This window comes from Macaca thibetana, chromosome 5 (genome assembly GCF_024542745.1).
Source record: "Macaca thibetana thibetana isolate TM-01 chromosome 5, ASM2454274v1, whole genome shotgun sequence".
Classification (NCBI taxonomy): domain Eukaryota; kingdom Metazoa; phylum Chordata; class Mammalia; order Primates; family Cercopithecidae; genus Macaca; species Macaca thibetana.
This window is the reverse complement of record NC_065582.1, coordinates 67149978-67175401: the sequence shown is the minus strand read 5'-3', so window position 1 is coordinate 67175401 and position 25424 is coordinate 67149978. Positions and strand designations below refer to the sequence as shown.

The window sequence follows — 25424 nt, the reverse complement described above, 5'->3', positions numbered from 1 at the left end:
GTGAAATTGAAAATAGAAAAAAAATAGGAAAAAATCTAAATCTGGTTCATTAAAAAATTAAACTTGGTAATCCTTTAGCTAGATTAACCAAGAAAAAATAACAGGTAACAGAAATTATCAAAATTTGGAATTTAAAAAAAAATGGTCATCACTGCAGACCTTAAGAAGCTTAAAATTATTATAAGGGATTATGAACAACTGTTTGTCAACAAACAAGTTAGATGAAATGGACATATTCCTAGAAAGACACAACTCATAAAAACTGACTCAAAAATAGAATATCCAAATAAAACTTAAGAGATCGAATTACCAATTAAATTGTTTTCCTAAAGAAAATCTCAGACACGTGTATGACTTCACTGGTGAATTCTGTCAAACATATAAGCAAACTATAATACAAATCCTACAAAAGCTCTTTCAGAAAATGGAGGAGAAAATGCTTCTCTACTCATTTTACAAGTCCAGTGTTACCCTGATACCAAAAGTGGGCCAGAAAACATTACAAGAAATGAAAACTACAAACCAGTCTCTCTCATGAAAATAAATGTGAAAATCCTTAGCAAGATATTGACAAACCAAATCCAGCAACATACAAAAAGGATTATACTCCACAACCAAGAAGGTTTATACCAGTAATGCAAGGTTGATTTGAGATCAGAAAATTACTTTATGTAACACACCATATGAATAATTCAAGTGAATTATTGAATGAATAAATTCAAGTTTAAAATTTGTATAATCTCAAAGGACATACAAAATGCATTTGACAAAGTCCAGCACCCATTCACAATAAAAACACTGAACAAACAAGGAATAGAAGTGAACTTCCTCACGTTCATAAAGGGCATCAATGAAGAGCCTACCATTGACATTCTGCTTAATAGTTAAAAGACTGAATAACTCCTTTCCCTACTTAAGATTGGGGAAGAAGGCGAGAATGTGTGCTCTCAGCACGTATTCAGCACTGTTCTGTAGGTCCTAGCCAATGCAGCAAGGCAAGAAAAAGAGGTAAAAAGGTACCTATACTGTAAAGGATGAAGAAATTTTTTTTTTCCTAAATTGTATCTTGTAGGTAAAATATTGTTTGGCAACTACCAAAAACAAACAACTGGATCATATGTGACTTTAGCAAGGTCACAAGATATAAGAGCAATGTAGAAAAATAAATTGTTTCTATACAAGGAATGAATGCTCAAAAAATTGAGAAAGCAGCTTCATCCACAGTAGCACCAAATGTGTACTTTTGTGTGTGTGTGTGTTCGTGTGTAAACACAGAGGAATAAATTTAAAAGAAGTGCAAGACCTGTACACTGGAAATGATGAAACATAGATGAGAGAAATTGAAGGAGACCTAAGTAAATGGAGAGATGTACCATCATAATGCACTGGAAAACAGTATTGTTAGGATGTCACTTCTCTCCAAATTAATTTATAGCTTCAAAGCAAAATTAAAGTTCCAGCAGGCTTTTGTGTAGAAATTGACAAGCTGATTGTGAAATTGATATGGAAATCCAAAGGCCTTTTTTTTATTTTTTTGAGGCAGAGTCTTGCTCTGTCACCCAGGCTGGAGTGTGACAGCATGATCTTGGCTCACTGCAACCTCCGCCTTCCGGGTTCAAGTGATTCTCCTGCCTCCCGAGTAGCTGGCATTACAGGTGCCCGCCACCACGCCAAGCTAATTTTTTGTATTTTTAGTAGAGATGGGGTTTCACCATGTTGGCCAGGCTGGTCTCGAACTTCTGACCCCAAGTACTCTACCCACCAAAGTGCTGGGATTACAGGCATGAGCCACCGTGCCCAGTGCAATCCAAAGGACATTTAAGAGCCAAAAGAATTTTGAAAAAGAACCAAGTTAGAAAACTTACAATAAGGCTATAGTAATTAAGACAATGTATTGATATAATAATAGACATATAGATCAGTGGAGCAGAAATAAACCTATACACATATGATCAATTGTTTTGTACAAAAGTGCCAATTCTATGGGAGAATCATTTTTCAACAAATAATGCTAAAATGGTGGGATATATGTGGGTAAAACAAAAAATTAACTTAGATCTTTATGTCAATCATACACAAAAATTAACTCAAAGTGGACTTTAGATCTAACTCTTAAGAGCTAAAACTATAAAACTTTCAAATAAAATATGAGAAAATATTTACATTATTAAATATAAATTAGAAAATATTTACATTGTTAGGGAAAGATTTCTTAGATATGATACCAAAAGAATAACCCATAAAAGAAGAAAATTTATCATTTGACTCCAAAATAGAATACTTGCTTTTCAAAATTCATCGTTAAGAAAATGAAAATACAAACTACAGACTATGAGAAAATGCCACTTTGGAAAACGGTTTGGCATTTTCTTAAGATGGTAAATGTGTAATCAGCAATTCCACTGGTATTTACGTGCATGTTTATAACAGCATTATTCAGAAAAGCCAAAAACTGGAAGCAATTCAAATGTTAATCAGCTGGTGCATACATAAACAAAATGTGTTATATCCCTGCTATGAAATATTATACCCCTACAATGGAATATTGGTCAGCAATAAAAAAGAACAAGCTACTGATACATGAAACAAACTAAATGAACTGGAAAACTTTATGCTAACTGAAAGAAGCCTGACACAACAGGATCCTTATTGTGTTAATTTATATGAATTTTTTAGTAAAAGTAAAACTCTAGAGACAGCAAGTAGATTCGTGTTTGTCTGGGTTTAGGGCTGGTCCTGGCACCAGGACTGCAGGTGAGTACAGTGGAACTTTTTAGAGGTGAGAGATTTGTTTCACAACTGGACTCTGCTGATATTTACATACCTCTATGAATTCATTAAAAAACACCAAACAATATACTTAACAATGAATTAATTTCATGGTATGTAAATTATATCTCAGTAAAACCAGCTTGTTAAAAATTCATTTATGTTTTCGTTTATAAAAAATGAAAATTCGCCAAAATATTAATGGTGGCTATCTACCACCATTAGTTTTATCTACCACTATGGAGTTTTGTGATTACTGATAATTTTTGTTTCTTTCTTTATATTTTGTCTGTTTTTCAAATTTTCTTCAATGAGATTGATTAATCTTTTAATTTAAAATGTTAAAAAAAAAAAAAAAAAAAAAAGAAGAAGAAGAAAAACTGGCCAGGTGTGATGGCTCATGCCTATACTACCAGAGGTTTGGGAGGCCAAGGTGGAGGACCACTTGAGGCCCGGAGTTCAAGACCAACCTGGGCAACATGCAAGACCCTGTCTCTACAAAAGATTAAAAAAAAAAATAGTGGGGCATGGTGGTGCATGCCTGTAGTCCTAGCTACTCAGGAGGCTGAGGCTGGAAGATGGCTTGAGCCCAGGAATTCAGTGATCATGCCACCATACTCCAGCCTGTATGACAGAGTCAGACCTTGGCTCTGAGAGAAAAAAAAAAAAAAAAAAAAAAGAATAATTGCTTTTTAGGAGTGTTGGGAAGGAAATTTTTTAGCTTCAAAAATATTAAAATATAGGAATTAAAAAAGACTTTCATTAACTTTTTAAAATTTCAAGCTAAAGAAGCAGTATTGGGGCTACTTTTCAGAAGTTAAATGCTGCCTGTTTTCTATAATTCATTTTTTTTTCTTCTCTAGTGTATGTCTGCCTCCTATCAAGAAGCTAAATGTAAGTTGAAATCCTACTTACAACAACATGGCTATGGATCCTGGATTGTGAAATCTCCCTGCATAGAGCAATTTAACATGTGAAATAGGCAATCCATTGTCACATTAAAAATCTTGTATTGTTTGGTATGTTTTGACTAGTAAAAATGTTTTTAAAATATTGGTGGTTTTCAACTTTCAGAATCAGAGTCTTAGCAATAGCAATGTGCAGTGATTGCTGAAAATTTCTAAATATTCCTGCCAAATTACATTGAAACATTAGAGTTTTTTACTTTTTCATTTTCTTGGAAAAGGACTTACCTATTTGAATATGTAGCCATTTTGTATTTATTTTGACAGATATTGTAAAGCCATTTTCCTTTTTGTAGTTTAATAGAGATTTCCTTTTCTTTTAAGTTTTTGCTTTAAAGCTGTCCATATGGCTACCATATTCAATGTTGTATCCTGGCATCTCACTCAGTTTTTTAAAAATTAAATATTAGAAGTTGAGAATAAAAATAATGATTCATACTCATTGATGAATTCAACAGACATTTGACTGCCTAATATTTGCCAGTCACCATGCTAGGTGTTACTAAAGAAACAATACCTAAAACATCAGCTCTCATGTTAAAGGAGTTCATGAATGCAAACTGCACATATAAATGTAGAAAAATATTAACCATGTTAAGGAATAGTTTGATAAAGTAGTTATTCTATTAATAGAGGATTGTCATATGTACATTAAATATGATTGCCCATTTTCAGCTGTTCTACAAGATCTATCTGTACCAAATGTGATTTAATTATTTATAATTTAGATTAACAGGGATTTCTAATTTATAAGTCAGTAAAAGACTGTTTAGCATTTTACCTGTATGTCTTTATACAGTGATTAGAAAGAAAAAAAGGGAAAGTTTACTTACTTTTGAGTTAGGAGAAGTATCTTTAGTGAAATTGTTTGTCCCATACTTTAGCTTCTACATCTTATTCCTTGATTTGCAATCACAGATATATTAAACATGATTGGTTCTCAGAGTTTGTCCCCCTTACCTTAGATCTTTACTAAACTTATCAATCTCACACCTACCCCACATGAACTGTTATAATCACAAATGAGGTGTATATAAATTGTTTTGGGTTTTTGTCTGTTCTAAAAGTATGGTAGAATTTAGTTGATGAACAGTGAAGTCATGCTGGAAAGACATCTTTCAGTAATCTAAACTCTACTGATACTAGGTTGAATCATGTGAAGTTGCCTTTTTGGTGGATTAAAAGGGATCAAAATATGGGCAGTTTCATGTGGATTAAAATAAACACAATATTAACAAATTCCATTTCAGTTAGTTACATAGTATTTATTGCTTATTTCTGCAACTGCTATTTCCCTGTTCAGTATTTTTATTTTCTTTGCAGGGCTGTTTCTTTTCATAGCAAATGTTCAGCCTTCTATTATTTCACTTCTCCTTGATAGTAAACTTGCCTTTGAAAATACAAGATCTTTCACCTTCTCTTGGCTCTTCCATTCATAACTATTTTGCTTTTAGCTGGCACTTACAAAATGTGGGAAAGCACCAAGTACTTTTATTTGTGTCTGAAAGTTCTGCCTCATTATTAAAAGGCCCAGAATTAGGCACTGCCATGAGGATCAGTAAAAAACAATTTATTTCCTCACGAAATTTGCAGTTTTAAGGGGAAGATAAAAATGCCCAACTGTTTTACAGACAAAATCTACTAAGTACCACTCATTTATTCAACATGTAGTTGCCGCCTCTGTATACTATGTACATTCAATTATATGTGGTGTTTTGGTTTCAAGAAAAATATTTTGTCTAGGTAAGGGATATCAAGAGAGACTTCATAAAGGATAACGGAGATGGCATGGAGTAGAAGGCAGTCATTTAGTAGAAAGGTCAGGAAATGGACGCGAAGCCCAACATTTGCTTTTATGGCTGAGACTACTGTGAATCATTTAATCTCTCTTCAGTTCTTTATCTTTGCAAGGATGAAGTTTAGACTAATGATTTTCATTCTTTGTTCAGGGATAAAGGTGTTGTGGGAAGGGCTCCAGGCTGCCCTTCATCAAAAACAGCTGTGCTTTTCATCTCTCACATGTTATGTATTGAAGTTCTGCAAGATAGTTTGCTTGAAGAAAACCAAACTTCTAAATTCAGACTTCTAAACTTCCACTTTTAAAATTGTTCAAAAACCACTAAATTGCTTGTATCTAAGTTTAAGCCCCCTTTTAGCTCTAAGGTGATCTGAGGCAAGCATTGAAGGATGAGTAAAATTTGGTAAGCTGAAATGGGAGAGAAAATGCATTATATCTGGAAATAATAAAGATTAGAGAGGAATTGTATTCGAGATTAGAGAAGAGAAGACTGGAAATTTAGGAGGCCATGATAACAGCCTACGTAAGAGATAATGATGACCCAAACCAGGATTGTTACCATTTATAAAGAAGATAAATTCAAGTAACGATGGGATGCTAGGCAATGAAAACAGAATATATGAAATAAAGGAGATGGACAAGACAAAGGTGACTCCATGACTTTGAGCTGTGTGACTGGAGGTACCATTACTACTACAAGTAGAGAAGTCAAGAATGGAATATGATTTGGCTGAAAAGATTTGAAGTTTTGACATTTTAAAGATGGTAATAAGATGGCTAATTGGAGATATATAACAATAAGAAATATGGTAACGGAGACCTTAAGAAAGTTTTGGACCTTTGGTAAAAGATTGGGAATCAGTCGTTTGCAAAGATTATGCAGATAGTTAATGGAGATTATTGAAGTTGTGAGAAGAGATGTTTGCCTCTTCAGGGAGAATACAAAGAGGATTAGGGCTAGAACCTCAAGGAACACTCATATATTGGATTCAGAAAAATAAGGAAACATGGAGTTCTTTGACAGGTAAGTGGAGAGTAAGGATAGCACAAAGAGAAATTTCAAGAATAAAATCAGCATTCTTAAGTGCTGCAGAGGGGTCAAGGAGAATGAGAACTACAAAAAAAAAACTTTGGATTTGGCAACCATGAGTTCACTGGTGTCTAAAACAGCAGTTCCCAAACCTGGCTGCTCGGGAGAAGCAACCAGATAGTCTGAGCAAATCTAGGGAAAGGTCGCAAATCTGCATTTTGACAAGTTATTACAGGTGGTTTGATACAGGTGATACAGGTGATACTTAGTCCACAATTTGAAAAATACCACCCTACAGAATAATAATAAAAAGGCGTATTAGAATTGAGATTGGCCATCATTGAGGAATGAAAGATGAGAAGTTGTAGGCAGTGTCTGCATTCTATTTTTTCTAGCAGTTTGGTGACAAGAATAATATGGTTAGGGTGTTTTAAATGTTTAAAGATTATGGAGATTTCGGCCAGGTGCGGTGGCTCACGCCTGTAATCCCAGCACTTTGGGAGGCCGAGGTGGGCAGATCACCTGAGGTCAGGAGTTCAAGACGAGCCTGGCTAACATGGTGAAACCCCGTTTCTACTAAAAATGCCAAAAATTAGCCAGGCTGGTGGCACGCACCTGTAATCCCAGCTACTCGGGAGGCTGAGGCAGGAGAATCGCTTGAACCTGGGAGGCAGAGGTTGCAGTGAGCCGAGATTACATCATTGCACTACAGCTTGGTCAACAAGAGCGAAACTCAGTCTAAAAAAAAAAAGAAAAAAGATTGCGGAGATTTCGTGTACATGCATGATTTTATAGTGGAGCCACCTAATGTGATTTTTACAACTTGTTTTGGGTCATAGTAGATGTTAGCCAGGTCGGAGAATTGACCCAGCTGTAATTGGGTCAGTGGGGTTATAGAGAATATAGTGTAATATGAATATATTACTGAAATGGCTGAAGCTAAAATGAGGGAAATAAGAGTAAAGAGAAGAATTGAGTGGAAGTAAAGCAGTTTCACTGAGTAATGGGTAGATTATGTTCAGGGTATTTTCAGAGAGAGTTCATAGAAATTTAACCCTGGCCTACATTTTGTCATACTCTCCTCCACCTTATCCCCCGTTGAACTCAAATTATTAGCAGAAATAGTACAATAGTTAAAATAGGCATGAATGATGGCTTATGAATGGAGATTGATAGTGGGTTTTTTAGCTTTTGATAGGTGTGTATGGGCTCTGAGACAGCTAGAGCCCTGGACAGTTAACTCTGGCCTCAGGCAGCCTGTTATTTACTCTACACTGTGCAATGCCATTTTCTTATCTGTGCTATGGCATACGTAAGTATGGTTAGAAAGTATTGCTCTAAACTTTTAAATGAAAAAAATGATGATCTTAATCATGTAATGAGGTAGTGCCTATAAAAGATAGAACAGGCATTTAGTTATATCTGTTTTACAATGTTTTAAGCAGAAGGTATTTTTAGATATATACATGCAGTCATCCCCCAGTATACCAGCGGTATTGTTTGATTCCAGCACACACTCCCACTTCTGCATATAGCAGAATTCACACAGTCTCAAATCCTGCAGTCAGCCCTGTGGAACCCACGTAAGTTGGCTCTCTCTATAGGTAGGTTTTGTATCTCCAAAATACTGTGTTTTTCATTCGTATTTGGTTGGAAAAATGTGTTAAGTGGACCAGCTTAGTTCAAACCCATGTTGTTCAAGGGTCGACTGTATTTTATTTTGCACATGAGGTGAAGTGATATGACAGAATTATTCCAAGGGGCATGAGATGGAACTTGTAAAAAATAACGAGTATAATATGCACATGAGATAGGTATAAATACTTTGAAAATATTAATGATCCCCATCAATCAACCTTAATGTGACCATCTTCAAGCTTTAAAACAATAGTGAAAGAACACTGTGACTTCCAAATGCAACTTTGTCTTTGACAATGAGCTGAAATTGATGGTTCCTAGATAAAGGTAATTGTTCTTTGATGTGAGAAAGAAGAAAGAATATTGTTAAGTAAAACAGGAAGCATGCAAATTTCCTTTTCAGAACCTTTTGATCCTCATAGCATCCTATAAATTAAGTTAAAGTAAAACTATTCTGTTACTTTTTGTATTACAATAGATGTCAGAAATATTTAGTTTTATTTAGCTTAACAGTTACACTGTTCAGGAGCATCCTGGTTACCAAAACATTATTAGTTCCTGTAAATAATATACATGTTTCTGGTGTTAAAATTTCTGCTGAGCCTGAGTTGCCTTTCTCTATGGTATTCTAAGTCTGGATTACTTTCTGTTTTCATGGAAACTGTAATTTTCATTTGTTATATGATGGTAGAAGTGAAAAGATGTACTACTCATAGGTTGGTGTTGGCATTTAAAATTTTTAAATGAATGATTTCCTGAGAATGAAGTTTTAATTTTTCTACATGCGTTAATATACTTGTCAGAGTCTTGCTTTGCACGTTGACTGTAATGTAAAGGGAATTCATTATTGTAGAAACATTCTAATATGTAACTTGTTTGGACAGATGACTTTGTAAATTTTTAAGCTATATCTTTGGGTACTTGTTCAAAATGTTAATGCTTTGTAACTTTTTTTCATCAACTGTTTGTCGAATTGTTTCATTAGTAGAAAGATATTTTAGAGTACAGTTTGATAGTACTTCAAGTCAGACTTTGAATATTTTAGCCCTGAAGCTGTCAAAGTTTACTAGAATTTGAGAACTGAAAAAATTTCATGGCATCTGCAGTGTTCTGCACAATAGGAAATTCCATTATTATTTATTTTTTGGACTCTACACAAGCAGTCTATTTACTACTTCCTACTTCTTTAACAATACTATATTCTTCAACCAATTTAGATAATTCTGTGTTTCTTGAATATATCATGGATTTCCTCTGTATTCTCTTTACTTATGTTCTCCCCTTAGCTTAGCAAGACCAAACATTTCCACTTCATCTTTATCCAATTTCTCTCCTTTCTAGGGCAGCTGAAATAGAATTTCTTCATGAAATTGTCTTTGAAGTCTCCTGCTCTTAAATCTCTCTTTTGCCTCTGAACTCTCATATACTATGTCACGCTATGCTATATTCTCTTATCACATTCATTTTTACATGTCTTAGCACTGTTAACAAAATTGTAAATTTGTTTACTTATTTATTGCCTCCCAGGCAATGACTTTCCTATAAAAATTAGTTAACATTTACATATTGAAAACTTTATAAATTTTTATTTTCCTCAAGAGTGAAAGTACAAGCCAGGTGTGGTGGCTCATGCCTGTAATCCTAGCGTTTTGACAGGTCAAGATGGAAGAATCCCTTGAGCTCAAGAGTTCGAGACTAACTGAGGCAACATGGTGTGACCACATCTCTACCAAAAAATATTTTTTAATTACCTGCACGTGGTGGTGCATGCTTGTAGTGTCAGCTACTCAGTTGGCTGAGGGGAGAGGATCACTTGAGCCCAGGAGGTCAAGGCTGCAGTGGACCACGATCTGGCCACTGTACTCCAGCCTGGGTGACAAAGTGAGACCCTGTCTCAAAACAAAAACAAAACCAGCTATTTTTCATGTCTAGAAACATCTAAATTTACTGCTACAGTAATTGTAGAGCATTTCTGGGTTCTTTAGATATATTCTCTTACAAACGAGTTGTCTTCTTGGATCATTTACTGCTAAATTTTTAATGAGTGCTCATCCTGTATAACTGTGCACTAAGATGAATTGTATATTTCTTCCTTTTTTTAAATTTTTTTTTTTTTATTTTTTGAGACAGAGTCTCACTCTGTCACCCACACTGGAGTGTAATGGCACGATCTTGGCTCACTGCAACCTCTGCCTCCTGGGTTCAAGTAATTCTCCCTGCCTCAGCCTCCCGAGTAGCTGGGATTATAGGTGCCCGTCATCACGCCTAATTTTTGTGTTTTTAGTAGAGATGGGGTTTCGCCATGTTGGCTAGACTGATCTTGAACTCGTGACCTCAGGGGATCCACCCACCTCGGCCTCCCAAAGTGCTGGGATTACAGGCATGAGCCACTGCACGCAGCCGACTTGTATTTTGCAAAATCAAAAACTTCCTGGAATATTAAGAATGTATATGATACCAATTTTAATGTGTGCTTTTTTTAAGTAAAGGAATTATTTTTATCTCAGAATTTTAAAAAATGTTTTATTCTGAAATAGAGGCTCATAAGAAGTTGCAGAGAGGTCCTATGTACCCACCACTCAGCTTCCTTCAAAGGTGCTACATAATTATATTATCAAAACCAATAAATTGACATAACACAGTATTACTCACAAGACCACAGACCCTACTCAGGTTTCACCAGTTTTTCCATTCATTCGTTTTTTATGTGTATAGTTTTATGAAATATTTTCCTATATGTAGATTTGAAAAATTACTACCACAAAGTACAGAATTGTTTCATCAGCACAAACTAACTCTGTCATGCTGCTCCTTTATAGTCAAATTCTGTCCCCTAACCCACTGATCTGTTCTCTCAATATATTTTTGTTGCTGAGATTCCATATTATATAAATTAAATCATATAACCTTTGGAAATTGGCTTTGACTCAGTATAATAATCTGGAGCTCATTCCAAGTTGTATGTACCATAGTTGCCCCTTTTCATTACTGAATAGTATTCTGTTATATACATTACTGCAGTTTGTTTCTCCTTTCACCCATGTAGGGACATTTGAGTTGTTTTCGGTTTATTATAAATACAGCTACATTGAACATTCATGCATTTTATATTGTGGTAAAATATGCGTGACATAAAATTTACTATTTTAACCATTTTTGTGTACAATTCTGTACTATTAAGTAAATTCACAATGTTCTACTGCACTGCATTCTCCATTTCCAGAAGTTTTTCATCATCCCAAAAAGAAACTTTGTACCCATTGAAGTAACTCCCCATTCCTTATTTCCCCAGGCCCCTTGGATGTTCCAGTCTATTGAATGTTTTATAGATTTGCTTGTTCTACATAACTCGCTTAAGTGGAATCATATAATATTTGTCCTTTTGTGTATCTGGCTTATTTTACCTAGCATGATGTTTTCAAGGTTCATCCATGTTTGTAGCATGTGTCAGAACTTTCATCCTCTTTTAAAGCTGAATAATATTTTATTGTATCTATACACTGCACTTTTGTTGTTTAAAAGTTCATCTGTTGGACATTTGGTTTGTTTCTACCCCTTGGTTATTGGCAGTCTTGCTGCTATGAACATGAGTGTGCAAGTATCTCTTTAAGTCTCTCATTTCTTTTGGCCATATACCTAGGAGTAGAATTGCTGAATCATATGGTTTTAATTCTGTTTAACTTTTTGAGGAACTGCCAAACTGATATCCACAATGGCTGCACCATATTGTATTCCTACAAGCGATGCACAAGGATTCTAATTTTCTACATCCTCACCAACACTTACTATTTTTCGTTTTTTGACATAATGTTCAAGAACTTTTGAAAGTATGGCCAATTGACATAGCGGCATTTATTGAAAATACCATCATTTTTCCACTGGATTGGAGTTGTACATCTGATATAACCTTATATATGTAGGTATTTTTTCCAGTGTCAAGTCTTTATACCAATACCACACTGTCTTAAGTACTATATAGCTTATAACATCTTGATATTTGGTAATATGAGTGTTCCAGTTTGTTTTTCAAGTATGTCTTTGCTATTTTAGAGTCTTCGTATTGTCATAAAAATGTAAGATTCACTTTGTTGGTTTCATGGTCTCCCCTTTGCCACTCACACCCATATAAAAATCTGAAATTTTGAATGAGATTGCATTCACTCTGTAGATCAGGGAGGATTAAGAAAAGTGAGAATTACAAATCAGAAACATAACCGTTTATTTAGGTCTTAATTTCAGTAATGTTTTGTAGAGGCATATATTTCATTATATTCTCAGTTATTTGATTTTTTTGTGCTATTACAAATGGCACTGTTTTTAAGTATGTTTGATGATGACATATAAAAATAAATGGACTTTTATGTATATTAACTTTGATAACTGTTAATCTTAACTAAATTCACTCATTCTAATAATTTGTAATTACAGATTCTTTTGGATATCCTGTTAATACAATAACGTCATCTATGACTAGTGATAATTATTTTACTTCTTACTTTCCAATCTCTTACTTTTTTTCTTATTACAGTCAATAAAACCTACACTACACCATTGAATAGAAATGGTGATGGACCTTCTTATCTTAATCTTACTCCCAAACTGGGGGAAAATGTTCCATATTTTATCATTATATTAGTTATGGTATTTGGTTTCATTTTTTGTAGATACCTTTTGTCAGATTAAGAAAATTCTGTTTTTCTTGGTGCCACTAATTATCATTTTCTCCTCTTATCTTTTTTTTTTTTTTTTTTTTTTTTTTTTTTTTTTTTTTTTTTGAGATAGAGTCTCACTCTGTCACCCAGGCTGGAGTGCAGTGGTGCAATCTCGGCTCACTGCAACCTCCGCCTCCCAGTTTCAAGCGATTCTCCTGCCTCAGCCTCCGGAGCAACTGGGACTACAGGCATGCCACCACACACAGCTAATTTTTGTATTTTTAGTAGAGACAGGGTGTCAACATTTTGGCCAGGCTGGTCTCAAACTCCTGACCTCGTGATCGACCTGCCTCGGCCTCCCAGTAATTTTTATTTTCTTAAGTGAATTTTATGCACTAATTGAGTTGATTCATGTAGGTTATATCATTGTTTTGTTGTTAATATAGAGAGTTACATTTTTTAAAAACATTTAATCCATCTTGCATTCCTGGATAGATTCCACTTTGGTCACATATGTTACCTTTTACAGATAGCAAATTTTTAATTTACTAATATTTTAATAGTAAAAGTTTTGCATTCTGTTTATGAGAGATGTTGGCCTATATAGTTGTTCTTTCTTGTAATGTTAGTTTGGTGTCAAGGTTATGCTGACCTAAAAGAATGATTTTTGAAGCATCCACTCTTTTTCTGTCCTTTGAAATTGTGTAAGATTGCTAGTAGTCAGTCTTTATTTCTTCAATGTCTAAACTCCTATTATGCCCATATAGTCAATTTTTCATTTCATGTAATTTTCACTGCTAGAATTTCTGTTCTGGCACAGTGGTTAATTTTTATAGATTTTTTTTTTATAGTTTTAGTTTTTATGGTTTCCCTTTTGCTGTTGGATTCAGTATTTGTCCCCTCATTGTGTTCAGATTTTGCTTTAAATCTTGAACATGTTTGTAATAATTAATTCCTTCATCTTTGTCGTATTTTTATTTTTATTTTTTATTATACTTTAAGTTCTGGGGTACATGTGCAAAACGTGCAGGTTTCTTACATAGGTATGCATGCGCCATGGTGGTTTGCTGCACCCATCAACCCATTATCTATATTGAGTATTTCTCCTAATGCTCTCCCTCCCCTAGTCCCCCACACCCCAACAGTCCCTGGTGCATGATGTTCCCCTCCCTGTGTCTATGTGTTCTCATTCTTCAACTCCCACTTATGAGTGAGAACATGTGGTGTTTGGTTCTCTGTTCTTGTGTTAGTTTGCTGAGAATGATGGTTTCTAGCTTCATCCATGTCCCTGCAAAGGACATAAACTCATCTTTTTTATGGCTACATAGTATTCCATGGTGTATATTTGCTACATTTTCTTTATCTAGTCTATCATTGATGGGCATTTAGATTGGTTCCAAGTCTTTGCTATTGTGGACAGTGCTGCAATAAACATACACGTGCATGTGTCTTTATAGTATAATGATTTATAATCCTTTGGGTATATACCCAGTAATGGGATTGCTGGGTCAGATGGTATTTCTGATACTAGATCATTGAGGAATTGCCACACTATCTTCCACAAAGGTTGAACTAATTTACACTCCTACCAACAGTGTAAAAGCTTTCCTATTTCTCCACATCCTCTTCAGCATCTGTTGTTTCCTGACTTTTTAATAATCACCATTCTAACTGTCGTGAGATGATATCTCATTGTGGTTTTGATTTATATTTCTCTAATGATCATTAGATTACATTTCTTTAATGACAATTGATGATGAGCTTTTTTTCAGATGTTTGTTGGCTGCATAAATGTCTTCTTTTGAGAAGTGTCTGTTCATATCCTTCGCCCACTTTTTGGTGGGGTTGTTTGGTTTTTTCTTGTATATTTGTTTAAGTTCTTTGTAGATTCTGGATATTAGCCCTTTGTCAGATGGATAGATTGCAAAAATTTTCTCCCATTCTGTAGGTTGCCTATTCACTCTGCTGATAGTTTCTGCTATGCAGAAGCTCTTTAGTTTAATTTGATCCCATTTGTCTATTTTGGCTTTTGTTGCCATTGCTTTCGGTGTTTTAGTCATGAAGTCTTTGCCCGTGCCTATGTCCTGAATGGTATTGCCTAGATTTTCTTCTAGGGTTTTTATGGTTTTAGGTCTTAAGTCTCTAATCCATCTTAAGTTCATGTTTTTATAAGGTGTAAGGAAGGGGTCCAGTTTCAGCTTTCTGCATATGGCTAGCCAGTTTTCCCAACACCATTTATTAAATAGGGAATGTTTTCCCCATTGCTTTTGTCAGGTTTGTCAAAGATCAGATGGCTGTAGATGTGTGGTGTTATTTCTGAAGCCTCTGTTCTGTTACATTGATCTATATATCTGTTTTGGTACCAGTACCATGCTGTTTTGGTTACTGTAGCCTTGTAGTATAGTTTAAAGTCAGGTAGTGTGATGCCTCCAGCTTTGTTGTTTTTGCTTAGGATTGTCTTGGCTATGTGGCCTCTTTTTTTGTTCCATATGAAATTTAAAGTAGTTTTTTCTAATTATGTGAAGAAAGTCAATGGTAGCTTGATGAGGATAGCATTGAATCTCTAAATTACTTTGAACAGTATGACCATTTTCACGATACTGATTCTTCCTATCCATGAGCATGGAATGTTTGTGGATTTTTAAATTCTTTTTATTATACTTTAGGTTCTGGGATACATGTACAGAATGTGCAAGTTTGTTACATAGGTATACGTGTGCCAACAGTTTGCTGCACCCATCAACCCATCATCTACATTAGGTATTTCTCCTAATGCTATCCCTCCCCTAGCCCCCCATCCCCCAACAGACCCTGGTGTGTGGTGTTCCCCTCTTGAGTCCATGTGTTCTCATTGTTCAACTTGCACTTATGAGAACAGAGCATGAAATGTTTTTCCATTTGTTTGTGTCCTCTCTTGTTTCCTTGAGCAGTGGTTTGTAGTTCTCCTTGAAGAGGTCCTTCACATCCCTTGTAAGTTGGATTCCTAGGTATTTTATTCTCTTTGTAGCAATTGTGAATGTGAGTTCACTCATGATTTGGCTGTTTGTCTATTATTGGTGTATAGGAATGCTTGTGATTTTTGCATATTGATTTTTGTAACCTGAGACTTTGCTGAAGTTGCTTGTCAGGGTAAGAAGATTTTGGGCTGAGAAAATGGGGTTTTCTAAATATACAATCATGTCATCTGCAAACAGAGACAATTTGACTTCCTCTCTTCCTATTTGAATAACCTTTATTTCTTTCTCTTATCTGATTATCCTGTCCAGAACCTCCAGTACTATGTTGAATTAGAGTGATGAGGGAGGGCATCCTTGTCTTGTGCTGGTTTTTAGAGGGAATTTTGGCTTGTTCCGTATGATATTGGCTGTGGGTTTGTCATAAATAGCGTATTTTGAGACATGGTCCATCAATACCTAGTTTATTGGGAGGTTTTAGCATGAAGGGGTGTTGAATTTTGTCAAAGGCCTTTTCTGCATCTTTTGAGATAATCATGTGGTTTTTGTCATTGGTTCTGTTTATGTGATGGATTATGTTTATTGCTTTGCTTATGTTAAACCAGTCTTGCATCCTAGGGATGAAGCCGACTTGATCATGGTGGATAAGCTTTTTGATGTGCTGCTGGATTTGGTTTGCCAGTATTTTATTGAGGTTTTTCGCATCAATGTTCATCAGGGCTATTGACCTGAAATTTTCTCTTTTTGTTGTGTCTCTGCCAGATTTTGGTATCAGGATGATACTGGCTTTATAAAATGAGTGAGGGCAAGTATACATATGTAACAAACCTGCACGTTATGCACATGTACCCTAGAACTTAAAGTATAATAATAAAAAAAAAAAAAATAAAATAAAATAAAATGAGTGAGGGAGGATTTTCTCTTTTTCTGTTGTTTGGAATAGTTTCAGAAGGAATGGTACCAGCTTCTCTTTGTACCTCTGGTAGAGTTTGGCTGTGAATCCATCTGGTCCTAGACTTTATTTTGTTGGTAGGATATTAATTACTGCCTAAATTTCAGAACTTGTTATTGGTCTATTCAGGGATTCGACTTCTTCCTGGTTTAGACTTGGGAGGGTGTATGTGTCCAGGAATTTATCCGTATCCTCTCGATTTTCTAGTTTATTTGCATAGAGGTGTTTATAGTATTCTCTGATGGCAGTTTGTATTTCTGTGGGATCAATGGTGATACTCCGTTTATCATTTTTTATTGTGTCTATTTAATTCTTCTCTCTTTTCTTCTCTATTAGTCTGGCTAGTGGTCTATCTATTTTGTTGATCTTTTCAAAAAACAAGCTCCTGGATTCATTGATTTTTTTTGAAGGGCTTTTTGTGTCTCCATCTCCTTCATTTCTGCTCTGATCTTAGTTATTTCTTGTCTTCTGCTAGCTTTTGAATTTTTTTGCTCATGCTTCTATAGCTCTTTTAATTGTAATGTTAAGGTGTCGATTTTAGATGTTTCCTGCCTTCTGTTATGGGTATTTAGTGCTATAAATTTTCCTCTATACACTGCTTTAAATGTGTCCCAGAGATTCTGGTATGTTGTGTTTTTTTTCTCATTGGTTTCAAGGAAGATACTTATTTCTGCTTTAATTTTGTTATTTACCCAGTAGTCCTTCAGGAGCAGGTTGTTCAGTTTCCATGTAGTTGTGAGGTTTTGAGTGAGTTTCTTCATCCTGAGTTCTAATTTGATTGCACTGTGGTCTCAGAGACTGTTTGTTATGCTTTCCATTCTTTCGCATTTGCTCAGGAGTGTTTTTCTTCCAATTACGTGGTCAGTTTTAGAATAACTGCAATGTGGTCCTGAGAAGAACGTGTATTCTGTTGATTTGTGGTGGAGAGTTCTATAGATGTCTATTAGGTCCACTTGGTCCACAGCTGAGTTCAAGCCCGGAATATCCTTGTTAATTTTCTGTCTTGTTGATCTGTCTAATATTGACAGTGGGGTGTTAAAATCTCCCACTATTTTTGTATGGGAGTCTAAGTCTCTTTGTAGGTCTCTGAGAACTTGCTTTATGAATCTGGATGCTCTTGTATTGGGCGCATATATATTTAGAATAGTTAGCTCTTCTTGTTGCATTGATCCCTTTACCATTATATAATGTCATTCATTGTCTCTTTTGATCCTTGTTGGTTTAAAGTCTGTTTTATCAGAGACTAGGATTGTAACGCCTGGTTTTTTTTTTTTTTTTTTTTTTTTTTTTTTTTTTTTTTTGCTTTTTTTTTTTTTTTTTTGCTTTCCATTTGCTTGGTAAATATTCCTCCATCCCTTTATTTTAAGCCTATGTGTGTCTTTGCACGTGAGATTGGTCTCTTGAACACAGCACACCAGTGGGTCTTGACTCTTTATCCAATTTGCCAGTCTGTCTTTTAACTGGTGCATTTAGCCCATTTACATTTAAGGTTAATATTGTTACGTATGAATTTGATTCTGTCATTTTGATGCTAGCTGGTTATTTTACCTGTTAGTTGATGCAGTTTCTTCATAGTGTTGATGATGGTCTTTACAATTTGATATGTTTTTGCAGTGGCTGGTACCTGTTATTCCTTTCTATGTTTAGTGCTTCCTTCAGGAGCTTTTTTAAGGCAGGCCTGGTGGGGACAAAATCTCTCAGCATTTGCTTGTCTGTAAAGGATTTTATTTGTCTTTCACTTCTGAAGCTTAGTTTGGCTTGATACGAAATTCTGGGTTGAAAATTCTTTTCTTTAAGAATGTTGAATCTTGGCCCGCACTCTCTTCTGGCTTGTAGGGTTTCTGCCAAGAGAACTGCTATTAGTCTGATGGGCTTCCCTTTGTAAGTAACCCAATCTCTTTTTTTTTTTTTTTTTTTTTTTTTTTTAAGTTCTAGGGTACATGTGCACAACATGCAGGTTTGTTACATATGTATACATGTGCCATGTTGGTGTGCTGCACCCATTAACTCGTCATTTACATTAGATATATCTCCTAATGCTATCCCTCCCCCATGTCCCCTCCCCACAATAGGACCCAGTGTGTGATGTTCCCCTTCCTGTGTCCAAGTGATCTCATTGCTCAATTCCCACCTATGAGTGAGAAGATGCAGTATTTGGTTTTCTGTTCTTGTGATAGTTTGCTGAGAATAATGGTTTCCAGCTGCATCCATATCCCTACAAAGGACATGAACTCATCCTTTTTTATGGCTGCATAGTATTCTATGGTGTATATGTGCCACATTTTCTTCAGTCTGTCAATGATGGACATTTGGGTTGATTCCACGTCTTTGCTATTGCAAATAGTGCCACAATAAACATACGTGTGCATGTGTCTTTATAGCAGCATGACTTATAATCCTTTGGGTATATCCCTAGTAATGGGATGGCTGGGTCGAATGGTATTTCTAGTTCTAGATCCTTGAGGAATCGCCACACTGTTTTCCACAATGGTTGAAGTAGTTTACAGTCCCACCGACAGTGTAAAAGTGTTCCTATTTCTCTACATCCTCTCCAGCACCTGTTGTTTCCTGATTTTTTAATGATTGCCATTCCAACTGGTGTGAGATGGTGTCTCATGGTGGTTTTGATTTGCATTTCTCTGATGGCAGTGATGATGAGCATTTTTTCATGTGTCTGTTGGCTGTATGAATGTCTTCTTTTGAGAACTGTCTGTTCATATCCTTTGCCCACTTTTTGATGGGGTTGTTTGTTTTTTTCTTGTAAATTTGATTGAGTTCTTTATAGGTTCTGGATATTAGCCCTTTGTCAGATGAGTAGATTGCAAAAATTTTCTCCCATTCTGTAGGTTGCCTGTTCACTCTGATGGTAGTTTCTTTTGCATAGCAAAAGATTAGCTCTTTAGTTTAATTAGATCCCATTTGTCAATTTTGGCTTTTGTTGCCATTGCTTTTGGTGTTTTAGACATGAAGTCCTTGACCATGCCTATGTCCTGAATGGTATTCCCTAGGTTTTCTGCTAGGGTTTTTATGGTTTTAGGTCTAACATTTAAGTCTCTAATCCATCTTGAATTAATTTTCGTATAAGGAGTAAGGAAAGGGTCCAGTTTCAGCTTTCTACTTATGGCTAGCCAATTTTCCCAGTACCATTTATTAAATAGGGAATCCTTTCCCCATTTCTTGTTTTTGTCAGGTTTGTCAAAGATCAGATGGCTGTAGATGTGTGGTATTATTTCTGAGGGCTCTGTTCTGTTCCATTGGTCTATATCTCTGTTTTGGTACCAGTACCATGCTGTTTTGGTTACTGTAGCCTTGTAGTATAGTTTGAAGTCAGGTAGCATGATGCCTCCAGCTTTGTTCTTTTGGCTTAAGATTGTCTTGGCAATGCGGGGTCTTTTTGGTTCCATATGAACTTTAAAGCAGTTTTTTCCAATTCTGTGAAGAAAGTCATTGGTAGCTTAATGGTGATGGCATTGAATCTATAAATTACCTTGGGCAGTATGGCCATTTTCACGATATTGATTCTTCCTATCCATGAGCATGATATGTTCTTCCATTTGTTTGTGTCCTCTTTTATTTCACTGAGCAGTGGTTTGTAGTTCTCCTTGAAGAGGTCCTTTACATCCCTTGTAAGTTAGATTCCTAGGTATTTTATTCTCTTTGAAGCTATTGTGAATGGGAGTTCTTCTATGATTTGGCTCTCTGTCTGTTACTGGTGTGTATGAGAATGCTTGTGATTTTTGCACATTAATTTTGTATCCTGAGACTTTGCTGAAGTTGCTTATCAGCTTAAGGAGATTTTGGGCTGAGACAATGGGGTTTTCTAAATATACAATCATGTCATCTGCAAACAGGGACAATTTGACTTCTTCTTTTCCTAACTGAATACCCTTGATTTCTTTCTCTTGCCTGATTGTCCTAGCCAGAACTTCCAACACTATGTTGAATAGGAGTGGTGAGAGAGGGCATCCCTCTCTTGTGCCAATTTTCAAAGGGAATGCTTCCAGTTTTTGCCCATTCAGTATGATATTGGCTGTGGGTTTGTCATAAATAGCTCTTATTATTTTGAGATACATTGCATCAATACTGAATTTATAGAGAGTTTTTAGCATGAAGGGCTGTTGAATTTTGTCTAAGGCCTTTTCTGCATCTTTTGAGATAATCATGTGGTTTTTGTCTTTGGTTCTGTTTATATGCTGGATTACGTTTATTGATTTGCGTATTGAACCAGCCTTGCATCCCAGGGATGAAGCCCACTTGATGATGGTGGATAAGCTTTTTGATGTGCTGCTGGATTGGGTTTGCCAGTATTTTATTAAGGATTTTTGCATCAATGTTCATCAGGGATATTGGTCTAAAATTCTCTTTTTTTGTTGTATCTCTGTCAGGCTTTGGTATCAGGATGATGTTGGCCTCGTAAAATGAATTAGGGAGGATTCCTTCTTTTTCTATTGATTCAAATATTTTCAGAAGGAATGGTACCAACTCCTCCTTGTACCTCTGGTAGAATTCGGCTGTGAATCTGTCTGGTCCTGGACTTTTTTTGGTTGGTAGGCTATTAATTATTGCCTCAATTTCAGAGCCTGCTATTGGTCTATTCAGGGATTCAACTTCTTCCTGGTTTAGTCTTGGGAAAGTGTAAGTGTCCAGGAAATTATCCATTTCTCCTAGGTTTTCTAGTTTATTTGCATAGAGGTGTTTACAGTATTCTCTGATGGTAGTTTGTATTTCTGTGGGGTTGGCGGTGATATCCCCTATATCATTTTTTATTGCATCTATTTGATTCTTCTCTCTTTTCTTCTTTATTAGTCTTGCTAGCGGTCTGTTAATTTTGTTGATCTTTTCAAAAAACCAGCTCCTGGATTCATTGATTTTTTGGAGGGTGTTTTGTGTCTCTATCGCCTTCAGTTCTGCTCTTAGTTATTTCTTGCCTTCTGCTAGCTTTTGAATGTGTTTGCTCTTGCTTCTCTAGTTCTTTTAATTGTGTTGCTAGGGTGTCAATTTTAGATCTTTCCATCTTTCTCTTGTGGGCATTTAGTGCTATAAATTTCCCTCTACACACTGCTTTAAATGTGTCCCAGAGATTCTGGTATGTTGTATCTTTGTTCTCATTGGTTTCAAAGAACATCTTTATTTCTGCCTTCATTTTGTTATGTACCCAGTAGTCATTCAGGAGCAGGTTGTTCAGTTTCCATGTAGTTGAGCGGTTTTGATTGAGTTTCTTAGTCCTGAGTTCTAATTTGATTGCACTGTGGTCTGAGAGACAGTTTGTTATAATTTCTGTTCTTTTACATTTGCTGAGGAGTACTTTACTTCCAACTATGTGGTCAATTTTGGAATAAGTGCGATATGGTGCTGAGAAGAATGTATATTCTGTTGATTTGGGGTGGAGAGTTCTGTAGATGTCTATTAGGTCCACTTGGTGCAGAATTGAGTTCAATTCCTGGATATCCTTGTTAACCTTCTGTCTTGTTGATCTGTCTAATGTTGACAGTGGGGTGTTAAAGTCTCCCATTGTTATTGTATGGGAGTCTAAGTCTCTTTGTAAGTCTCTAAGGACTTGCTTTATGAATCTGGGTGCTCCTATATTGGGTGCATATATATTTAGGATAGTTAGCTCTTCCTGATGAATTGATCCCTTTACCATTATGTAATGGCCTTCTTTGTCTCTTTTTATCTTTGATGTTTTATCAGAGACTAGGATTGCAACCCCTGCTTTTTTTTTGTTTTCCATTTGCTTGGCAGATCTTCCTCCATCCCTTTATTTTGAGCCTATGTGTGTCTCTGCATGTGAGATGGGTCTCCTGAATACAGCAAACTGATGGGTCTGGACTCTTTATCCAATTTGCCTGTCTGTGTCTTTTAATTGGAGCATTTAGTCCATTTTCATTTAAGGTTAATATTGTTATGTGTGAACTTGAGCCTGTCATTATGATATTAGCTGGTTATTTTGCTTGCTAGTTGATGCACTTTCTTCCTAGCATCGATGGACTTTACATTTTGACATGTTTTTGCAATGACTGGTACTGGTTGTTCCTTTCCATGTTTAGTGCTTCCTTCAGGATCTCTTGTAAGGCAGGCCTAGTGGTGACAACATCTCTAAGCATTTGCTTGTCTATAAAGGATTTTATTTCTCCTTCACTTATGAAACTTAGTTTAGCTGGATATGAAATTCTGGGTTGAAAATTCTTTTTTAAAGAATGTTGAATATTGGCCCCCACTCTCTTCTGGCTTGTAGAGTTTCTGCCGAGAGATCTGCTGTTAGTCTGATGGGCTTCCCTTTGTGTGTAACCTGACCTTTCTCTCTGGCTGCCCTTAACATTTTTTCCTTCATTTCAACTTTGGTGAATCTGACAATTATGTGTTTTGGAGTTGCTCTTCTTGAGGAGTATCTTTGTGGCGTTCTCTGTATTTCCTGAATTTGAATGTTGGCCTGCCTTACTAGGTTGGGGAAGTTCTCCTGGATGATATTGTGCAGAGTGTTTTCCAACTTGGTTTCATTTTCCCCCTCACTTTCAGGCACCCCAATCAGACATAGATTTGGTCTTTTCACACAATCCCAAATTTCTTTGAGGCTTTGTTCATTTCTTTTTCCTCTTTTTTCTCTACACTTCTCTTCTCGCTTCATTTCATTCATTTGCTCTTCAATTGCTGATACTCTTTCTTCTATCTTTCTCTCTGGCTGCCCTTAACATTTTTTCCTTCATTTCAACCTTGATGAATCTGATGATTATGTGTCTTGGGGTTGCTCTTCTCGAGGAGTATCTTTGTGGTGGTCGCTGTATTTCCTGAATTTGAATGTTGGCCTGCCTTACTAGGTTGGGGAAGTTCTCCTAGATAATATCCTGAAGAGTGTTTTCTAACTTGGTTCCATTTTGCCTGTTGCTTTCAGGTACACCAATAAAACGTAGGTTTGATCTTTTCATGTAGTCCCATATTTCTTGGAGGCTTTGTTCATCCTTTTTTTTCCCTCCAATCTGTCTTCACACCTTATTTCATTAAGTTGATCTTAATCTCTGATATCCTTTCTTCCACTCAGTTGATTCAGCTATTAATACTTGTGTGTGCTTCACAAAGTTCTCATGCTGTGTTTTCCCGCTCCATCAGGTCATATGTTCTTCTCTAAACTGGTTATTCTAGTTAGAAATTCCTCTAACCATATTTCAAGGTTCTTAGCTTACTTGCATTGGGTTGGAATATGCTCCTTTAGCTTGGAGGAGTTTATTACCCACCTTCTGAAGCCTACTTCTGTCAATTCGTCAAACTCATTCTCCATCCAGTTTTGTTCCCTTGCTGGCAAGGAATTGTGATTTTCTGGAGAAGAGACGTTCTGATTTTTGGAATTGTCAGCCTTTCTGCGCTGGTTTCTCCCCATCTTCGTGGATTTATCTACCTTTGGTCTTTGATGTTGGTGACTTTCAGATGGGGTTTTTGAGTGGACATCCTTTTTGTTCATGTTGATGCTATCCTTTTCTGTTTGTTAGTTCTCCTTCTAACAGGCCCCTCTGCTGCAGGTCCGCTGGAGTTTGCTGGAGGTCCACTCCAGACCCTGTTTGCCTGGGTATCACCAGCGGAGACTGCAGAACAGCAAAGATTCCTGCCTTTTCCTTCCTCTGTAAGCTTTGTCCCATAAGGGCACCCACCAGATTATATTTCCTTTTCCTTTTTGTTTTAGTCCTTTGTCCTTTTATTTAAAATATGTTTTTTGTAAACAGTGTGTAATTGGGTTTGATTTTTATTTTATCTTACAATCTTTTTTTAATTGGAGTTTATAGTTCATTTGTATTTAATGACAGTGACATAGAGTTTGGTTTAAGTCTGCCTTCTTGCTATTTGTTTTCTGTTTGTCTCATTGTGGATATTTTTCTTTTTTTACCTTTATTCCTCTCTTCATTCTTTCTTGCCTTATTTTTAGGATTATTAGTATTATAATACATTTTCTTCTTTATTGCTTTTCATTTATACAGGTTGAACATCCTTAATCCAAAAATTCAAAATCCAAAATGCTCCAAAATCCATAACATTTTGAGCCCTGACATGATGCTCAAAGATCATGCCCAAAGAAAATACTCATCTGAGCATTTTGGATTTCAGTTTAGGAATGCTTAAGTAGTAAATATAATGCAAGTATTCAAAAATCCAAAATAATCCAAAATTTAAAACACCTCTGGTCCCAAGATTTCAGATAAGGGATACTCAACATGTATTATTTTAGGAGTTACCTTAGATTGTAACATGAAGCTTTGACTTATTGCCGTCTTTCTTAAATTCATTAGTTTAACACTTCCCCAGTAATGCAAGGATCCTGCAACATTTTAATGCCATTTATCATCTTTTGCCCTTATTTATTTTGTCAGATATTTTACTTGTGCATATGTTAAAATGCCCCAAGACCTATTGTCTCCTTAACTAGTAACTTTCTGTCTACACTGTATGGTACTCTTTTTCATTTTTACACTCCTGTGCTTCATTTGGATTTTTTTCTTCAGCTTAAAATTATTTAATTATTTCTGTAGTACTTCTTATGGTTCCAGTCTGCTTTTGCTCAGTTTTCTCAGCTTTTGTTGCCTGAAGTGTCTGTTTTACCTTGTCTAAGGAATTATGATGCAGAATTCTAGTTTGCCAAGTTTTTTTTTTTTAAGTATGTCATTCCATTGTTTTCCCAACTT

At 35.8% G+C, this 25424-nt stretch overlaps 1 protein-coding gene across 4 annotated transcripts in view; it reads left to right on the top strand.

Moving 5' to 3' along the window:
• Window positions 1–3799, top strand: part of ADAD1 (adenosine deaminase domain containing 1) — a 51770-nt gene extending 47971 nt beyond the window's left edge. For all 4 annotated transcript variants that reach the window (XM_050792639.1, XM_050792641.1, XM_050792643.1 and 1 more), the window contains exon 12: window positions 3633–3799. In XM_050792639.1, the coding sequence (XP_050648596.1) occupies window positions 3633–3746 (114 nt within the window). In that variant the 3' untranslated portion in view covers window positions 3747–3799. The remainder of the gene's footprint in view (window positions 1–3632) is intronic.
• Window positions 3800–25424: the final 21625 nt, after the last annotated feature.